At 45.7% G+C, this 26,874-nt stretch overlaps 1 protein-coding gene and 1 long non-coding RNA gene across 2 annotated transcripts; both read left to right on the forward strand.

Annotated features, from left to right (window-relative positions):
- Positions 1 to 355: 355 nt before the first annotated feature.
- Positions 356 to 26,197, forward strand: LOC114067002. The gene is made up of 3 exons (XR_003573290.1): positions 356 to 366; positions 2,186 to 2,189; positions 22,586 to 26,197. It is a non-coding gene; the product is annotated as an uncharacterized LOC114067002 (long non-coding RNA).
- On the forward strand, positions 11,448 to 26,194 carry CCSAP (centriole, cilia and spindle associated protein). The gene is made up of 3 exons (XM_027902137.1): positions 11,448 to 11,784; positions 19,964 to 20,247; positions 22,114 to 26,194. Exons 1-3 carry the CDS (start codon positions 11,478 to 11,480, stop codon positions 22,285 to 22,287), a joined length of 765 nt encoding a protein of 254 aa, XP_027757938.1. The 5' UTR covers positions 11,448 to 11,477; the 3' UTR covers positions 22,288 to 26,194.
- Positions 26,198 to 26,874: the final 677 nt, after the last annotated feature.

The raw sequence follows: 26,874 nt of genomic DNA on the forward strand, positions 1-26,874 counted from the left end.
TCACTGGCAGTTTGACTTGTGAGTCATGTTGCACAGTCCCCAGCCATGCCCCTCTCTATTTATAAAGTCATGCCTTGCTATATCTGACTATATCTGACTTGCTAAAATTGTGGAGGGGATTCTGGTGGCATGTTATGGGAAACAGGGAATGACTGAGAAGAGTAAGGGAAGCTAGAAATGACACGAGAAACCACCACATGCTGGCTGCCTTCTGAAGAGCAGAGGAAATGTGCTGCTTGGCTTTTTCACCATGAAAATGTCCAGGAGGCAGGGGCTGATGGCTTCAGTCTGCTGGGCACAAGGTGGGGAAAGAAGAGTAGAGTGAGGGTTTGTCTGACCCGAGCCCCTGTAGATGTTTCAGGATGGGTGGAAGAACAGGATGAGGTTACCCCAGCTAGTGGGGGTCCCTGCCGGCATCTGCCCAGGGCCCTGCCACACAAGAGAGCTCTTTCCGGGTCACTGCCCACCAGCTGGCTGTCAGCAGTGGGGTGCCTCAGTGCTGACAGGGCTTTGACATGCAGGAGAAGGGGCAGACAATCTCCAGAGCTGTGCCCTCCTCCCCAGGGCTCCAGCTGGAGCTGGGAGAAGAGCACATTGCCAAATGCTGGTAACATAATGTGTTATCAAGTAGATGCAGGACAGGGGAGATGAGGCAAAGGGACATGAGGAATTCAGTGGAAACTGTACTGGGAAGCACAGCAGTGCTGCCACTAAAGGCAAAAGGAAGAGTCCTAACCTATTTTGATCATATTCTCTTCACAGGCAACAGGCAAAGGAGGACAAAGACATGCAAATTGCTTTCAAAGGGTGGTCCACCATGTTCATAATCTTCCTTAGAAAGCAGACTGATAGGATAAGAGAGTTGTCTGTTTCTGAGACTTCAGTGACTGAAGGTACTGGTTTTATTCCTGCTCACCTCTTTCTGTGGGCCTCCAAGAGCTGTTTTCTGGTGGACATGGTTTGGCTCTAATTGACTTCACAGGAAGGCAATTTCTTTCCTACCTAGTTCAGCAGTACTGGGCTGCCTTAGCGCTCATTTAGGTTTCTTGAGCACCTTCCTTCGCAGTGGTCTTGGGGGAGGCAGTGGATATGAGCACCACGGGGACACTGTATGGAAATAGTCACATAGGGCTGTAAGTGGATGAGTATTTCACAGCCAGAGGAAGATGCTGCTCTGCCCTTGCAGGGAGTGGGGAACAGGAGTCATGGTGATGGGAGGGATGACCACACAGCAGGGCAAAACCAGCACATAATTCTCCACAAGTAGCCCAGCTGACAGTTAGAGTGGTGTTTCTGGACACTGACGGTTCATTTTGCGTGAGGTGGCAGGGGCAAGGAGGCCAGGGCACCACGGTGCTTTTGTGCAGGGGGAGGTCTCATTCACAGGCAGCTGAGGCTGGATTCACACCAGCAAGCTGGCGAGATGAAAGTCAGCCTAACACCACACTTCAGAGCCAACAGGTTCCTCGCGCTGAGTAGATAATTCATTGTAAACAATATAGGCAGATGTCAGCACTCTCTGGGGGAGCTGCTCACAAGCAGTGCACAGGTTTTTTTCCAGGGCATCTTTTTGTCAAAACCATTCTCAAGATAATTTCTGGTGCCTCAGAGGGATGTGGTGTTTGAAGCACTGGGCACAGGTTGCGCTTGCTCCCCCTACTCTCAGAACTGAAAGCCTCGTGCCAAGCCATGTGACGGCAGAACTGAGGTACTCTTTTTCTAGGGACACTGCAGGATCCATAGCTGCTGTTTGATTGCAGCTGGCCCTTTTGGGGACTATCCCTGTGATGAGGCTGCTTTGCTGCAGTGGGTTAGAATGCAGAGCACTAGAAGGGACAAAGAGGCGTCTGGAGACAAATGATTAAGCTTTTAATCTAGAAATACATGGGGAAATGATGTAGTGCCTGCTTTTCTGTATTTTAAATCAATACTCTGTTTGTTGAACTAGTTTTTCTCCCATGAAGCAATGATGAAACCCTTAAGACATGACGGGAGATTTTACAACATGCTGTGTGGAGTGAGGGGTTGCAGATACCACACAAACACATGCCCCCCACCTCCCGGCCAAGTTGGGCTGGTGGTTTAACTACAGAACTGGAGGAGATGGGGACTCATGCGTGTGTGTTCCCTGCTGCCCATGCAGCAGGGGCAGTGGAGTGCAGGGCAATTCCAGACCACAGGTCAGGAGGGTTGACATCCAGCCCTGATGGCTTCACAGTGCTACTGACAACAAGGCTCAGCCCCCCTCGCTGCAGGGCTGTCCTGCCTCTGGCAGCTACCAGCAGGTCACTGGTATGCACCTCACCCTCCCCAGGGTGTCTTGCTTTTCCTTGCCTTTCAGCAGCATTTCTGCCTGCTCCCTCTCATAGGCAGAGCCAGGGGATGCTGAGCTTAGAAACCCAGATGCAGAATATTCCTTTCCAAAAAGAAAACTGCAAAGCCGGTGACCGGTTGGTAGTGCTTAACACCTATGAATGTACTGGGATTGCTACCTAGGCAAAGGAAGGAGCATGATAAGACTTTAATCTCCCTCCTCACTGGAGGATAAATGAACCCTGACTACACTGGCATTTCCCAGCCCGGTAGTGAAATGGCTGATTACACGCCTCTCACTAGCTGCAGAGACCTGCTCACAGGGAGTTTGCACATCTGCAAACTCCAAAGGGTTAAAAATAGATCCCACCCCGCCGATGGCACATTTTATGTCCTTTTAAAGGTGTGTCATGCATTTCATTCTAACAGTCTCTGTGAGACCTGAGAAAATGTCTTCATGTTGCTGACATTTTGTTCAAGGCTCTTTCTGTTTTTTAAGCCTGTGGCTGCCTGGGCTGGCTCCCCATTCCGAGCTCTATTTCAGGGGGGCTGCCTTTGCCCCTGGCTGCCCTGTTCTGAACGACCAACTGCAGCGTGATTGCTGGCACGTTTGTGGTGCTCCCTACAGCAGTCCTGCCCCATCACATAGTCAGTAGCTAATGAGTTTATATTTCTAAGCAAGGCAGGGACCTGCTCTCTAAATGACTAAAATATTTTTCTTCTTTTTTTTTTTTTTTGGTGTCGTTTTGTTTGTTTGTTTGTTTGTTTGTTTTATTTGTTTTTTTATGAGCCAGGGAATACTTGTTAGAAGAGGGCCATCCTTTCTCTCATTTACTCACATTTGCCATATCTGATGATGATACAACTTTTGGGGTGGACATCCCCACAGGCACATGTGTTCCTCCAAGCATCCTCCATGTGTGCTATAGGAAATATCTGAGGCTGGACCTCTGTGCACCGGCCATCCCAGCTCATGTGAGACCCACCCCTGGCCTGGGACGCTCCCTGGCCCCATTGGAGCTGCAGGAGTCAACTCCCCCAGTGCTGCCACCTCCCCTCCACGGGTGGGTGGAGCTCTAACCATGTGTGCTGGGCACACTGAGGCCCTCATGTGGGTAAGGTCCAGCCCTGGTTGGCACTGCTGGACAGGGGGGTTCCTATGCATGGCTCCTGGGGCCAAGGAGGCTGCTTAGCATGTGGATGGGGTGATTGGTGCAGCACAGAAAAGGGCACTTGGGCAGATTCAGAACAGCAACAAACAAAGAGGAGTTGCTATGGGTCCTGCCATGGTGGCACTGGTCTGCACCCTTTGAGGAATGTGCTGCTGCTGCAGTGGCAGGGAGCAGGGAGCAAGGCAGGGTGCCCACAGCAGGGGGATACCAGCAGGTTTCCTTTGCAGAGCAATGTTGGCAGGAGCTGCGTGCTGCTTGAAAAGGGGCTTTCTCTGCTGGCATCCACCAGGTCACGCATAGCCCAGGCCACCACCTCGTGCCATGTGAAACCCAAGAAAGCCTGGATAATCTCCAAAGGGCGGATGAAATTCCCATATCAAGCAAGCTCCACTGTAGCTCTGCAAAAGCCCAGAGAGGTTTGCTTCGTGGGAGGACCTGGGTGGTTTTATAAGGGGCTCCATTCCTCCCACAGGAGCCCCCAACCAGTCAGCGTGGCTGAGACCATATTAGGGATGCCTTTCCCTGAGTGCAAACTGTGTGTTCCCATCACATTCCCCATAGGAAGGCCCCCCATAAAGTCCCCCCTACCCTGACTTAAAGAGGCAATGAAGGCAGTGCCTTTGGGTGAGAGGCAGGGATGATGGGGCCAGATTGCTCATCCTCCAAACAGCATTTATCCTGGATGGGTAAAAGTAAGGACAAGCCAGGGTGCCAGCAAGGAGAAAAGGGGGAGCTGTCAGCCTGTGCCCAGCCCAGTGCTCGTGAATTTCCAGCCTGCCTTTGCCTTCCTGACCACTCTTTCCCAGTTTCTTTCTGCTGCCCCTGTGAAATTTTGGAAGCAGATTAGAAACTCATCTTAGCAGCTGAGCCCTATTCATGATTAGAACCAAGTCCTTGATGCAACTGGCTTTATTTGGGACTGCCATAGACAGGGCACAGCACTGTCCCATCAAGAAGCTGGGAGTCCTGCACGCCAGTGGGGTACTGCTGAAGACAGGTAAACCCCTTCTTGGTAGCTCCCTGCATACTCTTTCTCCTGTCCCCTGTCCTCCACCCTGTGTCCTCTTTAGGAGCCTGGAGGTCCTTTGAGGCTGCTTCTCTAGGTGGGCTGGGGAAGAGCTTTTAATATGCAAGTTTTTCTGAACTGATGTTGGAGACGCTTCAGAATAAAAGAGAGAATGCTGTGGCAATCTCTTGTGGACAATCTCAAAGCACGCACTCATGGCACTGAGATCCTTAAATGGAGTTTATGTTGGGATGAGGGCTTTTTTCTGTTGGAGACCCACTTGTTTCTAGGGGGAGCAACAATGATATTAGGTTACACAGATTTCACAAACTGACAGTGAAATCAGCCCAGAATCACCGCTGAGCTGCCTCTAATTTCTGATGTTTAAAATCAGATCCAGAAATATGAACCAGAGCTGAGCTTCTTCCTGAGCCCTCTCCTGGCAAATTCTGTGAAGTTCTTTCAATCATTAAATTATTTTCTACAAATCATTTATTATTACCCATCAGTTTACTGCTTGGGAAATTGAGATCCATCATTGTGCAGGCTGCTAATCAATTCAGGAATGGCACAGGAATGGGCTCCAAGACAAGCAAGTGCCAGATTTGCTTGTGGGAAATGGTGAGGCATGTGAGTTCCTATGCTGGAAAAAATAACCCAAAGATGTAGAAACAGCTTCTGTCCCCATCACCTAGGAGCTGACTCCAGCCCAGCAGTGATAGTCTGAAGGAGTGACCTTTCAGAGATAATCATTTCAGCAGCACTCCCTTACTGCTGTGAGACAGGGAGCAGATTACAACACAGGTGCCCCTGTTTACCTCTCAAAATTTGTGTACTCTCAGTGACAGATGGGCTCTCAGATGTAGCCAACCAGTGCTGGAGATTTGTAATCCCTTGCTTGTTGCAAATGCCATACCAGTCTCTTGGGTGCTGTGCTGTAGTCCAGGGCCAAAAGGAGGAGAGGAAGAAGTGCCTGGGATAGATAAAGGAATATGAGCAGACACAACAACAAAAATAATCTTGACCCATGGCCAAATTAGAATCCCAGAGCTCCAAAAGGAAGAGAGTATGAGCAGAAAACAGCTTTGTGCAGGATTATGAGCTTGAGATAAGGTTGGAGGAAAGTATACGGGCTCAGATACTTCTCCATCACCCATCTCTCCCTGAATGGGTGCACGCAGGCTGCCTCCTGCCTCAGCTCACAGAGGTGGCATTCTGCAGGTGTTACTGAGACCATGAACTTGACAATGTCTTGCACTTTTCGTGTGTTGGACTCTTCCATTTGAAGCATGATGCATATCTGCCTTGATGACTTTTTTGGAAGTGAGATCCCACCACGTGGTGAACTGCCTTGATCCCTGCTTCTCCTTTCTTTCAGGGGAACTTCAGAAATAACATGGTTTATTTCTGACAGACTTTCAAAACCCAGGCACTTCCAGACTAGCTTTCTTTGTTTTGAACTATCCCCTTTAAGCATGGTGAAGGAAAGGTGGATACAGGTTCGCATGGTGGTCCCAAGCCTTTTGCAGATCCTTCAGCTGGAGATGGCAAGTGAATACATGTGGATTTTCAGGGAGCAGCTGAATCTAGATCTACACCCCATTCACTAGCCAATTGGGAAGAAGAGAAAAAGGAGGGCAGTGTGGGGTGAGCACCCAGGGTCATCAGCCAGCCTGCTGGTCCCTGAGGCTGGTTAAGCAGGAGATAAAAAGGGAGTGGTTGGGGAAAGTCTCTCAATTCTCCTGTCAGTTTCTCAGCTGGCGTCTATACTTGGATTTTCCTCAGATTGAGTGGATACCCTGCAAATGTGTTGCTGGGGTCAGTGTCTTGACAAGCACCCTGTTACTGCAGGTAGTAAAATCTGTTCCCTTCCCCTGACCAGTTAGGAATGGTGTGCAACCTTGCAATCTTAAGGATCCAGGAAGAAGAGAGGGGAAAAAGGGACTAATATCAGGATAGACTTTATTCTTTGCCACCATGACAGTTTTAAAGCTAGGAGCTGAGCTGCATTCACACCATATGATGAACAGCCAGCCTTGCTGAGTGCCCAGTCTAGGACTCAGAGCTGCAACAAGAGGACACTCAGCAGCGGGAGATGCCTCTCCCTGATCCTGGCCACATTCCTAGCACACAACCCAAGGGGCTACACCTCTCTTTACCTCTTTTAGGAAGGTGGATGGAAAGCGTGGTCCTTTGACAAGACTCAGAGGAGTGGCTGAAGCTGCTGTAAACTATGCTGCTGTGCTTGCTTGGAGGCACAGATACTCAGCTGTAATGGTAAAGCGCTTCAAGTTACTCCAAGAAAATGTGAGATTTGTACAATTAACAGGATTTATGATACAGGAAGAGGGGTTAGAGGGCTTCCCCAGCAGGTCATAACCCGTGACAGCCATGGCCAAGTTTCCCAGACCTCTGGACAGCAGGATCAAGCGGTTCTGGGGGACTTCTGAAGCCAAGTGCACCACTGTTGACTAACCTGCTGCACAGAGCATTCGAACTGGCTCTTCTTATACTTCTCCCATGACAGTGTTACCCTGTGGGCAGCTGGCGCAGACCTAAAAAGGGTAGTAGCCCATGAAACCAAAGAACCTGCGTCTGTGGGATTAACCAGGCTACTATTAACAGCGTGATGGCTTGTTTTGTGAAGTGATTGGGATGGCTATCCCCAGTATTTGGCAGAGATTCACTGATCTAGGTGAGGCAGAGTTTCACAGGAAGACTATGATTTTTCCCTGTCTGGATAAATTTTCTTGATCATTTGGATTTTATGCAGTTAAATGTTTAAAAAAATGCAGATAAGAAACAGTTTATTTCTTTTCTCTAGTTTTTCTCTCCTCCAGACTCTACTCAAGCAAACTCAGCAGCCCAATTTAAGATCCTGACAGCTCCTGATTAGGCTGGAAGCCAGTCTGTGGATCTGAAAGATGTGTTGACATGTAATTTTCCACTCCTACTACATGTAAACTGTCCATTATTCCCCCTTATTGCCTGGAGCCAGAGAGAGGTGCAGTGGCAAAAGACTGCAAGTCAAAAGTACATGTGACCATACTCTGCAAAATAACATCCATGCTCATTTTTCATTATATGCTACTTTTTGCATAAAAATCAGACCATCTCTCTGCTCTTAACTTTGCTGTGGTTATTTCAGATAGAAATCAGACTGTTTTCCAGGCCAGGCTGCTCTCCTCCCCAGTGAGAAGCTCTGGTGCTCCCATTCAAATGGAGGTAGTGGAGGAAAACAGGACTCCTGGGGCTTGGCATCAATTAGTCATCTGCCATGGATCTTATTTGAAACTCTCAGCCTACCTGGCCACATGGTTTGCTACCTGTAGAGGAGCAATAATAAGGATTAAGAGGCATAACTAAGATCCTCTGGGGAAAAGTGCTTTAAAAGGAAAAAGCGTGCTTATAATTTCGAATGGTGTCTTTATTTCATTTCTTAATGAAGGCAAAACCCCAGCAAAATATGCAATGGAGGAAACTCCAGTATTAGTATCAGCCTCATAAATGTTGTACTTTCTCATTTAGGAATCATTTAATAACTGGTTATTCTCAGCCCCTGGAAGTCTCTGCCATGAGGTATTGAAGCCAAAACTCATTAGGATTAAATTAATAATAATATTTATACAGCTACACTGAGAATATCCAGAGCTGCTATGTCAAGGATGGGGAATGATTCTTGTCTGGCACATACAGAGCTGCTTGGCTCTAGCTGGAGGGGTGAGGGAGGAGTTGTCCTCCACCCAGGACTGTCTCAACATCCTGCCCCAGAGCTGACGAATGTCTCCGGACCTGGTTTGCGATGTTGGGCCCTGTTGCCTGGCAGTTGCTACACTGTAAGTGTGAAGATAGATTGTGACAGGCCACGGGGAACCTGCCCCACAGCCACAGCTGCTGCTTGCATCATCCTTAGGTAACGTGAATTTCAACATCAGCATTGCTGCATGTCTCTGCACACCTCTGTCGCAGGTCTTTTTATACAAATGGTCCCCAGTTGCTTTCTAAGCCCAGCTACTATTTGTCCCCCAGGCACTGTGGGATGTATATGTAAACCGTTGGACAGGAGGGTCACTTGGACACTTGAGCAGGACTGTGAAGGTGCAGATCACCTCACAGCACACGGGCAGCTGGACACTCATTTTCATGCCATGAAGAGTACTAAACCCACTGTGGTACAATGGAGAGGATGGGTGGAAGCAGCTACCAGCAATACTGTTATTCACCAAGCACTGCCACCTTGCAGGCTGTTATGAAGAGTAAGGCACCTGCTCTGAAGAGAGTGGAGTTTAGAAAAAAAAATTGTAGAAAAAGACCATGTGCCAGGATCTGGAGTTTGCCGTTCTGGTGTTTCCTGAGTGAAGGTTGAGACATGGATGAATGGTTGGGCAGTAGGTTTATGTGAACACCAGGAGAAGTTTGATCCTGCCAAAGGTGATCCCTTCCTTCTCCTTCAGGATGGGAAGAAGCCATCAGACAGTAACCAGGTACCTCTGATAAAGGTGGGTCTTCTTAATCTGGTTGTCATGGTTTAACCACAGCTGACAGCTCACTACTAAGCAGTGGCTTGCTCATTCCTGTCATCCCCTGGTGACAGGAGGAGAATCAGGAGAAAAAAACACATTAAACTTGTGGGTTGAGGTAAGAACAGTTCAATAATTGAAATAAAGTAAAATAATACTAATTAAAATAATAACAATAATAATATATAATGACAGCAATAAACATGAGAAGCAGAGAGACATAAAACCCAAGAGAAACCAGTGATGCACAATACAGTTGCTCACCACCCGCTGACAGATGCCCAGCTCAACCCTGAGCAGCAATCAGTGGTTTCTGGGCAACCTCCCCCAGTTTATATACTAGGAATGACATTCTCTGGTAAAGAATATCCCTTAGCCTGTTTAGGTCAGCTGTCCAAACAAGAGTTCAGGTTAACTGGGGAGCAATCTTCTCTCCTGTCTGCTAGAAGCAGCCTTCTCTTGTGCTGTCTTCAGTTACAGGTGTTTCTATACCTATTGTTCTCTGTTATTTTCCAAGAACTGCCCTCTATTGCAGCAGGTGGTGCTGAGGACATGGCCAGACCCCAGTGGGACCACAGCGGTACCACTGAGGGCAACAGGAGAAGGTACCAGGGACAATCCAGATGCCACGGAAACCCTCAGTGGAGATAATGCATGAGTGAGGCAGCTCCCACATGTAATCCCCAGGATAGCACTGAGGGGGAAAACTACTGCATCTGCCTGGGTTTATTGCAGCAAAGTATGCGGGCAAGACTCCTGCACATCCTACATGCCCACCATGTAGGGCACCATGTGTGGCACAGCATGGCAAGACGGTGCTCTCAGGAGCTCTCTCTCATGCTTGAAGTTGTTGTGTGATGGTAGTAATGTCAGGAGTGCTATTTCTGTGCCTCTCCTCCCAGTAAATACACTGCCCGGACTCTGCTCCCTTGTAGCTGCCTACTCCTGTGAGCAGACAGCAAGGGCTGAAGGGAGCTGGAGAAGCTTTAATGGGTTTTAAAATGGAGCTTAACAGGTTTATGAATGCAGATGTACGGTTTGTCTGCCTGCAGCACCAGGCACTCGATACCAGTGCAATTTTCCTCTCCTGACTGCATTTTCCTGAACTGTGGAACGGGACCCTTCATTTGCCCAGTATCCTGCTCTCACGGGTTGTAGAGATCACTGCAAGGGCTGGGGGGCTGTGAGAGCTGAAGGGGAATATCCTTGTGCTTCTGAAAGGCCAGGCAACATCTGTGCCCCTCTCACTCATACCACGGAGTTGCAAAGCCTCAGTTCACGTGAAAACACAACTGTATTCTGCTCGGTCTGAGCATCGATTAACTAAGTCAATTTGTTTATGTTAGCTGTATCAAGGATTGTATCAATCTACCTCACAGGCAGAGGTGCTGTATGTGATCTCCGCCCCCTCACCTCAAAGCCACCAGCACTTTTGTTTACACCGAAGAGTCCGGGCCAGCGTTTTCCTAGAATTGTTTCTGAAAATCCGTCAGTGCCCCCGTGTGTCGGAGTAGGGACCAGAGAGGCAGCCGGAGAGCCACCGTGCAGAGCCTGCGCATGGCAAGGGGGAATCAGATGCCAGAATAGGGCGTTTGCTGTCGGCCAGCGGGTTGGCCCTCTCAGAGGGGTGCTGTGAAATGTACGTGATGCTGTGGCAAAGGCACTGCAGCAACCCTCCCCAAGGACAATCATGCACCACAGGGGCGCGGTTCGGTGCCATGTCCTAAATACGGGGTGTGTGTGAGAGAAGAAAATACCCAGAAAAAGCTGAAGAGCCGAGGGTGCGTGTCCGTGCGTAGGTGGGCAGGCAAGCAGGGCGGACGGCTTCACATCTCAAGCGACCGCGGTCGCCTAGCGCAGAGCTGGATTAGGCGAATCCTGTTCCGGCGCTCGCTGGAGACAGGTTTTTAAAGCAGATTAGTGCAAAATGGAGAAAAGTCCCTGTTGTTGCAGATGCCGTCGCCTGCCTCTGGGCCCGAGTTCCGGCTTCTACCCATCCTTTTGGTCTTGCAGAAGCAGAGCAGAAACCAGCAGCTCCCCCCACGGTTACCCCGCGGCCCGGGATGCCGCACGCAGAAAGAGCTGCAGTTGCATCAGTTCTGACGCACCGCACGGACTCACTGGGTTTAAATGTCCCCCGACAGACACTGCGCATCGCCAGCTGCCCCCTCAGCCGGGCGGCGGGGCGGCTTTCCCGGAGCTCCAGCTGATGCGGGGTCCGAGCACCCCGACTGCTGGGCCCAGGGCTGCTGTGCTGCGTGGTGTATTATTTATTTTATTTTGCATTTATTTTCATTTTATCTCATCCCGTTCCCTGCCCCTCAGCCCCCGCTCCCCCCGCGGGGCGGTCGGGGGCGGAGCCAGGCGCCGCTGTTTGGATTTAAACGTTGCAGCGGGAGGGGGCGGGCTCCACCGGAGGATCCCTTTTCCCGGCTGCGGCTCCCGGCTCCCGCTCCCGGCCCCGCCATGGTGGTGCCGGCGCGTCGCGTGAAGACGGAGTACATGAAGCGCTTCAAGGAGCCCAAATGGGAGTCGTGCGGCGCCTGCTACCTGGAGCTGCTGCACTACCGCCTCAGCCGCCGGCTCCTAGAGCAGGCGCACCGGCCCTGGCTCTGGGACGGCTGGGAGCAGGACAGCGGCAGCGGTGGAGGCAGCACCGCCGCGTCCCCTTCGCCGCCGGGCGCCGGCAGCCCCGCGGCCTCGCAGGAGGAGGAGCCGCCGGCGGCCGGAGCGGCAGCGGCAGCGCCGAGCGAGGCGGGAAGGGCGAGCCCCGGTAGGGAGCGCGGGGATGGAGGATGGAGGTGGGGGGAGGGTGACACGTGTGTCCCGTGCGGTTCGAGCGCAGGGTCCCTCCGGCCGGACCGTGCTGCCCTGCCCTGTCCTGCCCTGCGGGGCACGGTAGGGATGGCTCTGCCCGGGCCACCCTGCCGTGCCGGGGGATGCTGATCCCCGATCCGGGCCCAGTGGGGTGACCGTGCGGGGGCATCAGGCAGGCTGCCGCCTGGCATTTCCTACCCGCCCCCAGCACAGCCAGCCCGGCGGTAGCACCACTCATCAGCCGCAGCCCTGGTGCGGTTTAGCCGGGTCCTTGCTAGGCCTTGAGGAGAAGCCATAGCTACGGCATCGGAGGTGTCTCTTTAAAGAGCCAAGTGGTGGTGGTAACTCTCATCCTGAGTCACAGCCACTTATGTAAACTGTTGCCATGGGAGCGGAACATCGCTACACTTATATAAGCAGGTTCTCCGGCAAAAGCAGTGGCAAGGTGGACTGTATGCCAGTGGCTGGCACTTACCCCAATTGCTTTCCTGGATTTGCACTAATAATCTGTGTCGGCTGAACACTTGGTTCTTAATGCCACCTGAGGTTTGATCTTGGGTTCACAGCCGAGTACAGGCAACTTCCTAAGCTGAGTAGGTGCAGAGCTGAGAACATTTTATTCTCTTCGGGCAGAGGAATTGCTTTTTGACCTCTCAAGATCTAACTATGTAGAGTAGGTAGAGAGATAACAGCATTGTCAAGCTTCCTAAGTTGGTATTCTTTTGTTCTATAAGATGTTATCTCCTGCTTGTAATAAGCGAATACTATATCCGGCAGCCATTGACTGGTGCTTTGCAAGGTATTTTGAATCAGCTGTGTATATCTGTTGTACAATAGCAGGGAAAATCCTTGAGAATTGTTCAGTTAAGCTTCATGCTGTCTCTTTCCCCCCCCTTCCCCTTGGAGTTAGATGTGCTTGTTTGGAGTGGGGAAACTAATCTGATTCAATGTCCTTTGGGGCCCGAGGTTTCCAGAATGATCTGTATTCTGATATTCAAGGCTAAACTGCATTCATTGTCCTTAAGAATACCATGTTATACAAAAGCTTTAGCTGTGTTGTCATCTGTTTAAGAGGCCTGATGTTTCAGAGCATGCCAGTGAGCTGCAGTCCTCTTGGCTGGGTGGGCCTGTGATACCTAGGTCCCACGGGGAGGGGGAGTTGCACATTGCTGTCTGCCGGGGTCATGTTCCCCCCCTCCACAAAGCTGTTGTCCTGGTAGCAGTTGGAATAGAGATAATTTTATTTCTAGTTGCTGGTACATGCTGTGTGTTGGATTCAGAATGAGAATAATGCTGATAACACACTGATGTTTTAGTTATAGTTCAGTAGTGCTTACCCTAAACCAACGACTCTTCAGTTTCCTGAGCAGGCGCACAGGAAGCTGGGAAGCAGCATTACCAAGACAGCTGATCCAAACTGGCCAAAGGGATACTCTGTACCATAGAGTGTCATGCCTGGTATATGAACTGGAGGGGGTTTGCCAGGAGCCACCAATCCTGTTTAGTGATGGGTTGGGCATCATTCTCTGGGGTTTTATTCTTTTCTCGTCTCCCTTTTCTTTATTATATTTTACTTCCATGATAGAACTGTGCTTATCTCAATCCTTGAGTTCTCTTTCCCATCCCACTGTGGAGTGAGTGGCTGTGTGATACTTAGTTGCTGGCTGGGGTTAAACTGCAACAGCTGTGACGTGATGGAAGCACCCCAGCTCACCAGTGTGTAACAAAGTATTAATGGACCTGTTCCTGCTTTCCTAGATCAGGCCTGTAGGAAGTTAGACTGGGAATATGTGAGGAAGACATACACAGCACCTCAGTGAGAAGCACTAAGGAATTCCAAAAGATTGGGGAACAGTTACATGGCAAATGGCAATACTGTCTAAAGGCTCGGTTTCTAGCGGGAAGGAGTGTGGAAGCTACTGAAGCTGCTCTTGGAACTCGGCATTCCCACCTTTTATGATGCAGTCTGAACACGTACTAATCTGGGTCAGTTGTGGTAGGGAGCAGAATTTCTTTTCATTCTTCTCATGGAGCTTGTGGATAGAGCAGGTAAGCCTGCCACAATCTGGATGGGACTGACAGTTGCCAAGGCTTGAGTCTGCTGGCCAGGGTACTCTGTTCACTTCTTAGCTTGCTTCTTGATGCTCTCTCCCTGACTGCTCCCTGGGGAAAATCCATCTGTGTTACTTGGTAGCCTGATTCTGGTTGGGTCATTTTTGGCAGAGGATGAAAGCTTGCTGGCACGTTCTGTGGTTAGTAGTGGTGGGTGTGACTATCCAGTGCCGTGCATAGTCATGTCCTCAGCACTGTATCAATGGCAAAGGGACTGTGGAGCAACAGGGGTCTGCCAGGCTGTAGGATTTTGGGCAACTGAGCTTCTGTAACTGATCAACTTTGCCATTGCTGCTGTAAGGGAATGTCTGATGTTCTATAAGGTCCTTGCTTTTTTGTACCTATAATGAGAGAAAAACCTGTACTTAAGCTTAATTTCTTTGCAAAGTGCCTTAGGATAAAGGCTTTTAAGTTCTACAATTATTTAAGAGCTTTGCTAGGTCCTTAGCAAAAGAACTGAAAACAATTCTGCTTAGGCAGCTGGATTTAGTGGATGTTTATTGTATCTTAATGTACATGTGAATACACAAGCAGGTGACAATTATAAGGATGTATTTTTCTTCTGCTTAGGGCCTGGCTAATTAAAGCATGTGGAGGAGATAACATAAAAACTATCACTCTGTGAAGCTTCCATTATTCAAATGCCTTTTTTTTTTTTTTTTCACTCTGAAAGAACTTAATTACACTAAAGTGCTGTGGGGGTAGGTGAGTGTGCTCCTGTTCTCATGTTGATGACATCTTTTGTCTTCTGAATCTGACATCCACCCACATGCTGTAGCATCCTAGTTGTTACCTGGCTACTGCTTCTTCCCGCTGTTCTGTGGGAAATCTGATTTCTGTCTGAATGGTATGAACAGTGCTTGTGGCCAAGCATGTTTAGCCAGCAGTAATGTTGACTAATATCTTGAGGTAAATCCAATTCACAATGATGTGTGTGCCCCGATTGCTTCTTTCTCTCATTAAGATGAACCTGTGTGTGTTTGTAAAAGTCTGTGAATGCTTCTGATGGATGTAGGCAGCTTGGCTTTAAGGTTTAAAGGTGTTGGTCTAAAGTACTTGCTAATGTGAACACCTGGGGCAAACGTTCTTTGTCATTGTATCTTGCCCTGAAGCCACAGCTGAGTGATACCAGGGTGTGCTTGGCGGCAACTTTGGGTTAATTCCTTCTGGCCCTTCACTTGCAGCAATGGTTTGTGGGATTCTTCCACGAAACATGCTCAGGCACAGATGTGCTTTAAACGTAATCCAGCAAAATCTTGACCTAAATCAACGGCTGTAGTTGTGGTGTAGACACATCCTCAAAGCTGTCAACAGAATCCAGTGGGCTGGTAAGTAAAAGACAGAAGCTCTTGGCAGCAGTGCTGCTGTCAGACCTGTTGCTTGTGAAACGACACTGCTGCACAGGCATGCAGGATGAAGGCACCTTTCAATCCTTATTGCCATTTTGCCTTCAGCATTTTGTGCACTGGTCTTAAATGACAGCAGTGACAAGCTGCCATCAAAACAGTTGCTCAATAGTATTTGGAAAGTGACTGATCTGGATTAGTGCAACTCAGCAGAAGGTCCAATTTCAAACTTGTTCCCTGATCTTGTCTGTCATCATGTTGCAGGTATATTTGCTGGCCCACGAACATGGGAAGGAGTAGCTTGTGGTAGGGGAAGAAGACAAGGGTGTTAGTTCAGGGGTTTATGGTATTATTATTATTCGAAGTCTCTCCAATTTTTTGGTTGGAAACAAGCTTTGCTAACAAGCCAAGCTGGTCATTACTTTCTGAACTCTGCTGCAGATGAAACTTGTGTGAATCTGACCAACTGTGAGCTGCTGTGTGGCTGCTAGCTCAGGTACTGCATCACAGAAGATCTGCCTTGAAGAAATGATGCAATCTGTTTCAGATGTAGTAACTACTTTCTACCCAGATGTATCTGTTCATACCCACAACTGAATACATGCCCCTTCCAAGAGGCATTGAAGCTCTGCCCCATTGGTGGAGCTGTTTGTACTAGAGCAGGAAACTTCAAGTTCTGCCAGTGACAGTTCAAGAGCAAAGTGCTTCTCCTGATCCTGAGGTAGTGCTGTAAAGAGCCGATGACTTTATATAGAGATAATACTGTTGACCCCTATGACCTGGCCTGTGAGTCTAATCAGAAGGTTGTTGATACTCTTAGTTAGCCAGTAGGGCCTTTGAAATGAGGGTCCTGTCTTCCCTGTGGAGCGTGCAGTGTTGTGGGAGAGGGCAGCTCCACTTGAGCTTTTCCTACCTGAGCCTGGAGTGGAGCTGTTATGCAAGCAGGGCGATGCAGCAGGGTTTAAGTGACCTCTTCTGGACAGGAGCTTTCAACAGCGATATCTGGTGGGCCTGACAGCCCTGTTCTGTCTGTTAAGCACTTAATCCCCTCCTGTCCATCCAGTGTGCTCTGCTTAGCATCCGTGATGCAATTTTAAATGTTCCTAGCTTTTTCCCTCTCCTGTCTAATCCCTGTATTGCTGCAAACCAGTCAGTTCAGAGTTTCCTGTGTCTGCTGGAGCTGCTGCTCTGCATGGGAAGGAGGAGATGGGTAGGTGTTCCTGGTGCCTGGACTCCCTGTGCAGCTTGAGTCTCAGTCCTGCTATCATCTGCTGCTGTTCTGCCTTCCTGTGAAAAGGGCTGCCTAGTAATGGCTTGGATATAGACTATAGTTTTAAATAAAAGACTTAAATAACTGTTAGATACTTGCCTTGTGCCTTCACCAATACAGCTCTGCATAAATGCACCATAGGAGTGAATTCATTGAAATACCTGCTTTAATAGCAGGTGCTCATAAGTGCTACAGTGCACTCTGGCATACAGCATTTACTGTAAGACTGCGCACAGGACTCTGTGTGCCATTTACCCATATGCTTTTATTGCTATTTTGGGACAAGCTGGCTCAATCGTTTCTGGACCAGCTGGAGCTATATCCTAGTGAGCAGCACCCCCAGGCATGGCTGTTGACTTGCTTTTTAAAGCTGAAGTATCCATGCTATTGCATAGCCCCCACTTTCCAGTATTTTTAAGTCTTTAAATGCTAATTCTGTTCACAAACTCGGTGTTGCTCCATCCTCCTTTGCAGAGAAGGAAGATGCCATTTTTCCCTGAACAGAGGATGGAATAGCTTCCCAGAATCAAAGCACTCCTGCTTCAGAATTGACTGCAATATGTCTCCTTTCAGTGTTTTATTTTCTCAAAACAGTGCTCCCTTCTGATAATGGATCTAGCCAACCTCTCCTTAGGAGTGGCTATGGAGAGAGAGATGCTCAGATAGTATTTTGTAAGGGGATAGCTCGCTGCTCCCTGTTTGCAACCATGATGAATGAGCTGTCTTGTTTTAGAAATGAAACTGTGTGTCCCAGAGACTGGGACACCATGCAAAGCAGGTCTGTGGTACACTGAGGTTACTGCTGCTTGCCTTTTATCCAGCCTTAGCTATAATACCTTAAACTATGTGCACCCAATATTCAGGTATGTGACACTCATCTGGCCATTTGTTGTTCTCATTCTGTCACTCCTTTGGACTTGACTACTTCTTTTGGTGGGCACATTCAACTGAATTCTTACCAAATACAGCTTCAAATACTTTGCCATTGCTGGCTGCTCTTTACCAAATACTTGGCCGTACTGCAATGTACAACCTGCAGTGAATAACCTGCACTGATCAGAAGATGTGTACTGGCAAGCCTGAACAGGGGCCAACACCAGGGCCTCTGTGCTATTTGTCAGCAAGTAGAAAGTGTGCTGGCAAGGCTAACAGCTTGCAAGAGAGCATAAGGCTTGCCTTATGGGAATTCTGGGGCATGTGGCAAGTCTTAATATCTTTACCCTACAAGCATGAAGTAAGTGGGGGAGTAAATGGATGCTTAAACAGTGTGCCAGGCAGGTAACTTGTATTTCATCAGAGCTGGATGGATGCAGAAGTGAAATTAAAGCAGTGTCAGATGGGGCATGTACTTGCTTGACTAGCTAAATCACAGCAATTAGCAGGAATGATTGCTATTTTGTCACAGGATTGGAAAGCCCTTCTGCTTTTTAATGATGAAGACACTTCAGTAAAATTTTTACTAGTTGTCCATGGCCGACCTCTCAATATGCAAACAAGCTTAAAACCAGATGAACTCCTTCTATGCCAATGGAGTAATTCCTTCTGTGCATACCAGCATATGATGGTGGTGGCTGAAAGTGCTGAAACTTGGAACAGAGGTGGCTTGAGGCTCATCCCTACCAGAACCAGAAATACATGTTGTGGTAGAAAACTTGCAAGTTTAGAGTGTCTGTCAGCACAGTTTGAACGTATCACTGTGTGTCTAGCAGAAGGCAGCAACTAATGCTCAAAGCTGTAGACTTAAAGGGAGTCACTAGTGGACCCCTATGCTGTTAAAAAAGGCCTGTAGCTGCCTTTTACATAAAAGGCATGGTTGGTATAAAAGTCCCAGAGATTGGATGGTAATGTCTGTGCCCACAGTACTTGGTGGCCACATGTCTAACATACTTCCAGCTTGTCCATACTACTGTTCAAGATTTGCAGGATGAAGAATAAAAACAGAGCTCTGTGTATTTACTTTTTCCAAAGTCATATTTTACTAATGTAAGAAGTATATTTGATTAGACTCACTCATTACAGAATAACAGAATCAGTTAGGTTGGAAACGACCTTTGAAATTTAACTCAACTGCTATCCTAGCACTGCCAAATCAACCAGTAAATGTCCCAAAGTGAATCACCTATATGTCTTTAAATACCTCCATGCTTGGTGACTCAACAACTTCCCTGGGCAACCTGTTCCAATGCTTGACATCCACTTTGGGGAAGGAATTTTTCTTAATATTCAACCTAGACTTCCCCAGTGCAATTTGAGACCATTTCCTCTTACTCTGTTGCTTGTTACTTGGGAGAAGAGACTGATCCCCATCTGGCTACAGCCTCCTTTCAGGTGGTTGTAGAGAGTGATAAGATCCCCCCTGAGCCTCCTTTTCTCCAAGCTAAACAACCCCAGCTCCTTCTGCTGCTCCTCACATGACTTACTCTCTAGACCCTTCCCCGCCTCTGTTCCCTTCTCTGGACAGCACCTCAATGACCTTCTTGTAGCGAGGGGCCCAAAACTGAACACAGGATTTGAGGTGCAGCCTCACCAGTGCCACAAATAAAGGAAAACTAATTCCTACCTAGCATTATAATGAAAGAAGATTGGATGTTATGGAATAGTTGTTTCCCTGTGGTTCTATTATTTAATGTTTTATATAATGCTGATTCAGCCTTCAGCGATGATCCACAATTGCAATAATACAACCTTTAAATTCTCCCACAAATCTTGGTCTACATATCCAGTGCCTGGAGGACAATTGCTGGACCCTTGTTAGGGAAGGCTTAAACGTGTGGGGGATGTGAGCCTTGGAGAAAAATGCCTGTAGAGAGTGGTAACTTCAAATGTACAACATGCTATCTGTTCTGTGAAGTAAGGGTGATGCCTACCACATTTTAGTTTTCTGCTTCATATTTTCCTCTCCTCCATAAACATAAAATTGTAATAGGGATATATGTGTAAGCAGGGAGTTTGAAAATGAATCACTTTTCTTTCAGCGGAAGCTTATACTATGAGGGATTTAATATTGCACGTACTCTTATCAGACTTCATATCTGACTGGTTGGCAGCATCTATGTGGCATTCAGCAGTCCATCTGTTTGCTGTCTGAAACATGGAAGGATGAAACAGTAATGACAGAAGATCACTGGAAACTGTCATTAAAATTCTGCCTGGAGCTATTGGTTATCTGTAACCTCACCAGCACAGGGCGTTATTAAGTGTGTGAAAGCTGTATTGTAGTCACTAAAGAAAGAATGAAGACATTTAAACAAGGTATATGTCTGTTGCCAAGGAAGTAATGACATCTTCCATTTCTAAAAAAAGCACAGCTTCAATGATGTATTAAGAGAGGTATTAAATCAGACACTTATATGTTGTCATTGGAACTTAAAATGTAACCTTTTTTTTTTTCTTTTTTCTCCCTTTAGAGAAAGAAAAGGAAGATCAAGAAAAACAGGAGAAGGAAGAGCAAGAAAAAACTGTAGAACACACTTCTGCAAAGGAAGCAGACAAAACCAGCCGTACAGGACGACGTCCAAGTCAAAGTGCCTTGTCCAGTCGTAATGATCGAAAATCAGCCAAAAGTCCTCAAAGGACAGATGCACCAAAGGAGAATAAACATCCATTTGCTCTGTATGGATGGGGAGAAAGACAGACAGATACTGGAAGCCAGAAAACTCACAATGTCCGTGCTTCTGCTTCAGTGAATGAAGTAAGTAAAAGCTTCTGTTTCATTAAAGGGCAGCGACTACTTAGTGCTTAGATATGTCTAATATCTAAGTAAAACTGCTCAGGCTTCCCTTTATTTGAATGCATGGAGATTCTAGCAATAAGCTCTAGAAATAAACTTGGAGAGGTTTGAGATGTCCCAGTAAAATAGCTCTTAACTGTTAATTGGCTTTGAAACTTCCCATGTTTGACTGATAATTGAAAATTCTGTTTAAACCTTGGCAATCTTGTTTCTGGTTGTTACAGTGTTACTGTCTGTTAACTGCCTGTTATAAATGTATTTCTACACTTCGAATTTCAAACAAAAGCAAAGCAGCAGGCACTTAGCACGGGCCATCCCCCAGCAGGCAGGTGTATACCCACTGAGCGGTGTTTGTGCTGTGAAAGAGTGACTTTTGCTGGGGCACTTCCTAGAACAGGAGCTTCAGTGAGAGGGTGCGTACGAATGCTTGGCTGCTAAAATATCTTGTCTAGCAGTCTGTTTTGGTGGGTTGCCAGCAGTAAACTTTGCTTACAGAATGGTCTATCAGAAGGCTGATATAAATATTAGCAAAACAGTACAAACAAAATTCATATGGTTGTGGACAGCATCAGGATTCTGGTATACTGGGGGTCTGTTTCCTGGCTTAGGGACAACAAGGTTGGAGTCTGTTACAACAAACTGATTAATTTCTTTCTTTTCCGTAACTTTCCTAGTCTGCTAAAACATAAATCTTAATGTATTCCTGCCAGTGTCTTGTTCTTGTCTTACTGCTGATGTAGACTCTGACTCTATGACCCAAGACTGAGGTGGGTGGTAGCCTTGATGTGAAAGATGGAACTGGCTTTTGATGGGCTGTTTTGGAAGGGGTTTGAAGCTGAACCTTTTCCCTCCTGGACTGCTCAACCCTTTGAGCAAAATGTGGAACTTCGGCCTTTCAGCTTTGGAAAGAAACTGACTTTCCTGATAATGGACACTGCTGCCGAATTGATAAGCTTTGGTCAGTTCTCATAACAGATGACTGGTGCTTCATGTTGAAGCCTAAAAGAGGTTGATGCCTGACTTGAGCAGAGGTATTTATACCTTTTAAGACTTCTAACACTTCTTATGCTAGAAACATTTTCAGAACACCTAAGATCACCAAAAATCTTAGGTTTGGACTGAATGACCAGAATATTTCTGAAACGCTCTCAATTATGCAGTGCTTTTTCACTAAGGATGCTTCTTCAAGTATGAACTCATTACTTTCTGCCTAGCGAGGTTATTTTTTTTTTTGAATGCCTGAAAGGTGTTATTTTTCCCCTAACTGAGATGGGACACAGAGTTTTAAATCTGGAGATAGAAGCAAGCAAATATAGAAACTGGATCTTTGGATTAAATTTTGGCGAAACGATGATTATTTATTAATAATAAATTGTGTGTAGTTGTGTGTTCACCATATTGTTCAAAATTAAGATTTTCAGCATCTAATAAGGAATCTCTAGGGATTGGTTTTACGAATATGGCTTAGATTTTAAGGGATGCTTGGGCATATTGAGAGGTACTTAAGGATTTATATGGTAGAAATAGAAGAATTGAAGTTTTTATAATGTCTTGAGTAAGACTATGAAACATTCAAGATTTTTGGAACCAGTTAAGAGTGGGAAGCAGAAAAGATAACGCAGAACAGAATTTGAAGAATTTTTTTTATGGAAAAAAAATTCTCTGCTTCTGTTAGTGGGACAAATCACAGAAGAAAATATAATCTCACTCGCAAGCCCTGTTTGTTTCTTCAGCGTGGGGGATTGGGACAAATTAAAAGCAATCCTCAGCATTCCTGTGGGGTTCCTAGGCCGTTTTCCTGCTGTAATATTAACTCTGGTCTTTTAGATTCATGAGTCTGCTCTACGAGCGAAGAACAGGAGGCAAGTGGAGAAAAGGAAGCTTTCTCAGAGGAGAGTACGATCAGCAGAAGCAGAAACAACTTGGCGAACAAAGCCCTCCCCAGCAGACAACCCTTGGATGACAGAGTATATGAGATGCTACTCAGCAAGAGCTCTCTGAATTTGGATTCCCTTAGGCATCCTCAAAAGGAGTTACGCATATCAGGACACTGGTGCAAGGAATCAAACTACTTATGCAAGGTTTTTATAGGGAGTTTCCAGCTGTTAAAGTATTTGTTACAATGTTTTTATCTTGGCTACCTACCTCACAGTGGGGTGTATGGGTGTATCCTCGGAGCCATAACATTTGAAGAGGCTTTTAGATATAACTACCCAAACGTTTAAACAATTCCCCTTTTGGGAATTTTTCTAATGCTTCAATCGATTTGCTTTGCGTATGGGGGAGGGGGGGAGGGGAGGGGGGACACGGACACCTCAGCATGCAGGGAGTCAAAGCAAACACTTTTCTGATTGTGGTTACAAATAATCTGCTGTCCCCTATTTAAAAATCCCAGTCATGGGGAGATGATGTTGGGGAAAGACTTTTAAAGGTGTGATGGAGGTGCCTTCGTATTTATAATGCTATTTGATTCAACACTTTTACCAAAATAAAGATATGAAGACAGGCAACAGGAAGCCAGCACTAATAAACGTAGATGCTTTAGGCAGGCAAATACCAAGTATTGTCTGTACACGGAAACTTTAAAGAACCCCAAAACAAACAAATATTGTTTGATCAGAGAATCTGCTGATGCTAACTTTTATTGCTGTTTCTAAGGTCACTAGAGTAAACTACTCATTTTCAGGACAAGAAACAGCTACAGGGTAGTTTTGCTGTTGCTGTTCCTGTTGTACCAAATAACTAATGTAGACAATCATTATCTGACAGCTGCTGCTCAATGTGCAGTTGCTTGTTCTACCAGTATCGAGTTGTGCCACCGTACTAACCTTGTGGTCGCACTTAATTTGACGCTTGATCATGTAAATTCATTTATTGAAGGAGAGGGCTGGCTCCTTTCTGGTGAAGTCTATTTTTAACACTTAAGAATATATATTATGCTCAGTGGGGGTCAGAGTGCAATATGCATTCCATGTGGAGGTACTATACAAGTATATTGTTAAAGGGTTTAAACTTGAAAATTGTGTTGATAAAACTCATAGATGAAGTCCTGAGAAGCTTTCTGCCTCTCAAAATTGGTGCAAAACCCCTCGCTGTGGGGGGAAGGGGAGGGGGCAAGGGCTAGGGGAAGAAAGAGGGGTGTATCCTTTAGTAAACAAGTTCAAACATTTTCACTTCGTAGGTCCTACTTCTATGTAGTAAGACAGTCATTGTGACATCCTCAGTGGTTTTATTTCCCTCATGCGGCTGTAAAAATTTTTTTTTTTTTTTTCAGTTTTATAACTCCGCTTTAAGCAGATTATTGCTGTAGTTGTGAGCTTCAAAGTTTTGTTCAGGCGTGTTGTGTGTTAGTTACATATGTTGGTTATCTCAGTTTAACTGTTTTGAAGCTTGTGTTTTACAGGCTGGACACTTTCCCACAGGAAGCACACTTGCACTTCTGCAGCAGAAACCTGCACTAGTTTTAGCTTCACTCTCAGTGACAGGCTGGACTCTAGAATTACTATTGCAACACAGTACACACACTTAGTGAAAAGTCTGATTGTGTTATTGAAAGCAATTGCACAAAGGGACCAAGTACTGCTGCCTCCTAGTGTCAATTATATTGCATCAGTAAAGGTTTCATTACTCACAATTTTAATCTTACTAAGGAGTCCTAGAATACATGAAGTAATAATCTGATTTTTAAACCTGCCTTTTAAGCATAAAGCTATAAAAATACAGACAACTCTTGTTCAAGCTTACCTATTGAAGGTTTTATAGCTTTTAAGTCTAGGAATGCAAAGTATGATTAAGAATGTTTTATACACAACAAAATCCCTTTATTTCAATTTCTAATAAACCACAAGCTAGAACTTCCTAAACTTATAGAACAGTGCCCTAGATTGGGGAAAATGATTTCAGAGGATGCCTTTACTCCATAAGATTGTTTTAATTTCCTTTTATGCTGTGTTTTCCCCTTTAAATAGCTGCTGTAAATATGCTTAGGTTGCTTCCGATGCTGGTTCAATTTGGAAAGCCACCCTAGCTTTGAACAACACTGTCAAAGCACCAACTCAGTAGTGTTTAACAGCCTTATTCAACACAAACTCTGCCTGTTCCTGTTGCTCACAGGCTTTGTAGGCTTTCTGTAACTACAGCAAATGGACTGTGCCCTCAGTGCATTTTGTCACATTCAACAGTTTCCATGATTGTGTAGGGCAGGACTCACCTTGCCATGCTTTTGAAGACAGCTTCTACAGTTCCCTCCTCCCACAGGGAATGGAGGAGACAAGATGACTATGTGCCTGCCTTAAATACCCATTTTTGGAGAAGATGTATCTCCCATTAGGTGTTGGGTTTTTTTCAATAATTATAGGAGGCTTACATGTCTTCTGCCTTGGATATTGGGTACCAAACTTTAAACATCTCAAATAGACTTTTTCTAGGTGTTCAACAAAGCATGAGAATTTTCAACAGCATCAAGACTGCTGTATACTGAGACTATCTAGTTCTAATCCTTGTCCAGTCAAGAGCTGTTCCCCATAAAGACCACTTTTTAGAAGACAGTAGAGACAGTAATTTAGGTCAAGTGAGTCATTGTTTTGATTTTTCAAAGGATCTGTAGCTAAAAATAATCCCTGGGTGCTATGTTGGTACTATCTTGGTTTAAGTAATAAAATGCCTCAAGTGAGGGGTAAATTATTCTGTGAATCGGGCAGCCTTCCTGCATTTGGGCATTATTTGACTAAAAAGCTAGTGGTTTGCTTAGACTACATGAAATAGTATAGTTCTGGTCACTGCAAGCTGTATGTGCAAAGTATTTGGTCTGAAAACTGTTGGTGTTGTGATACTAACAAATGAAAAGCCAACTGAATTGTAAAGTAGAACTTATTAGATGTAAAAGCTTTAACTGTATTTCATAGATTCTTACAGAGGGGCCATTTTGCTTCAAATTGGACTCACTAAAAAATTTATAGTAAATATCTCTCTATCAATTAAGGAAGTTCTGAACTTTGTCTTGCATGGACTCTTGAATCCAGTCAAGAGAAGAACGCATCTCACTCCTGTTTTAGAAATAAAACTTTTTTGGTAAGAACACAGGAAATTTTCAGTTCTCCAAAGTCTTCATGAAAATAACTGTTTATTCCTTTTTGCTTCTGAAAGTACTTAGCTAAGTGAAACAGGAATTTTACAGTGTGTAATGCTGCAATTTAATTATAGTGTTGTGAAGACTAGTGTTTACAGTGTAAAATGTTACCATGAAAACTGCGTCAAGAATGTCCCTGTAAAATACAGTAGCATGCCTGTTCAGTCACTGCTGTCACATCTTCACAACTATGAAATACTGACTTTTCCACTGGATGCTGAGATAGTCAAGGTGATCACTAAACTTAGAGCCAAACTTTACAAACCTGAGGGACAGACCTGAATTTTTGGTAAGTATTTTATCCAGGTAGCAAATGCACATTTAAACTGAATTTTTAACACGTAGTGAAGTGTATCCGTTTTAATTTTTTATGGTATAATGCAGTGCCACTGAACTATAAAGGACTCTCTGACTTTTTTCTTTTTTACTGTGATAGGGACCAAATGCTAGCAATCTGAGGGTCTTACGTGTGGTAACCTGGATGTTCCAGTTTATTTTCCAGCTCAGACAGTGCATTCAGCAGCAAAGCCATATATGGAGCCTGACTCAACACCTTGACAGTAGCCCCAATGAAATTATGGGCACAATTGAGGGGGAAGATGCCTCAGCTATTGTTAGCACTGAATTCACTTTAAAAACAATAGGGATATACCATCTAAGCTTGAAGCAATATGTGTTTTTTAAAGTTTTTAAACAGTATTTGTTTTTAATGCTTCTGTATTGTCTATATTTAATAGTGTAGTGTCAGCTTGTACATGTGAATAAAATGAGTGACACAAAGTGCTTTGACTGCTTCTTCTTTGCTTTTTGGGGGTCTCAGATTTTTTTCCCTTACAGGGTGCTTTAGTCCCTGCATACAATCTGTGGCTTCTGCTTTTTGCAGATATTCTCTAGTGGAAAGTAAGTGACAAGACAGGCTTCCATAATGACTAATGCTGACTAAGAGGTTAAATTACAGTTCTCCTATAGTTCCAATTACAGTCTCCTATAGTTCTTCTGTAACTCTCCCAGATACTCCTAATATCCTTTCCTCATGTGAATCACTTTTTTTCCCCACTATAAAAAGAGAGAGAAAAAAAAAAAAAAAGAGCTTCAAAGTGGTCTGAAGTGCTATGCATGCTGAAGCCTTTGGGAATCTGAATTTAGAAGTTTGTGGAGAAAAAGGGTAACAGAGGGGAAAAAACCCAGGAAGCTGCATACTAAGAATAAGTGTATAATCAAGCAAATGAGAAAAAATAAGCTGTTAAAAGATGGCTACGCTGAAGTTCTATATGCTGCTTGTTCTATAGTAGACGAACGAAACTGCATATTTTTACTCCTTGCACTTACAATTCCTTGAGATTTTTATAGTGTTAATTCTTTCAGCACATAAAAATAATGCAAATGAGTTGCACAAAATAATCAGATTTTTCTGTATCATTCACTTTTTATAGGACTCAGGGGAGCTCTGTACTCGAGCC

This window comes from Empidonax traillii, unplaced genomic scaffold (genome assembly GCF_003031625.1).
Source record: "Empidonax traillii isolate 1590-97213 ecotype Southwest subspecies unplaced genomic scaffold, ASM303162v1 scaffold845:size272117, whole genome shotgun sequence".
In the NCBI taxonomy this organism is placed as follows: domain Eukaryota; kingdom Metazoa; phylum Chordata; class Aves; order Passeriformes; family Tyrannidae; genus Empidonax; species Empidonax traillii.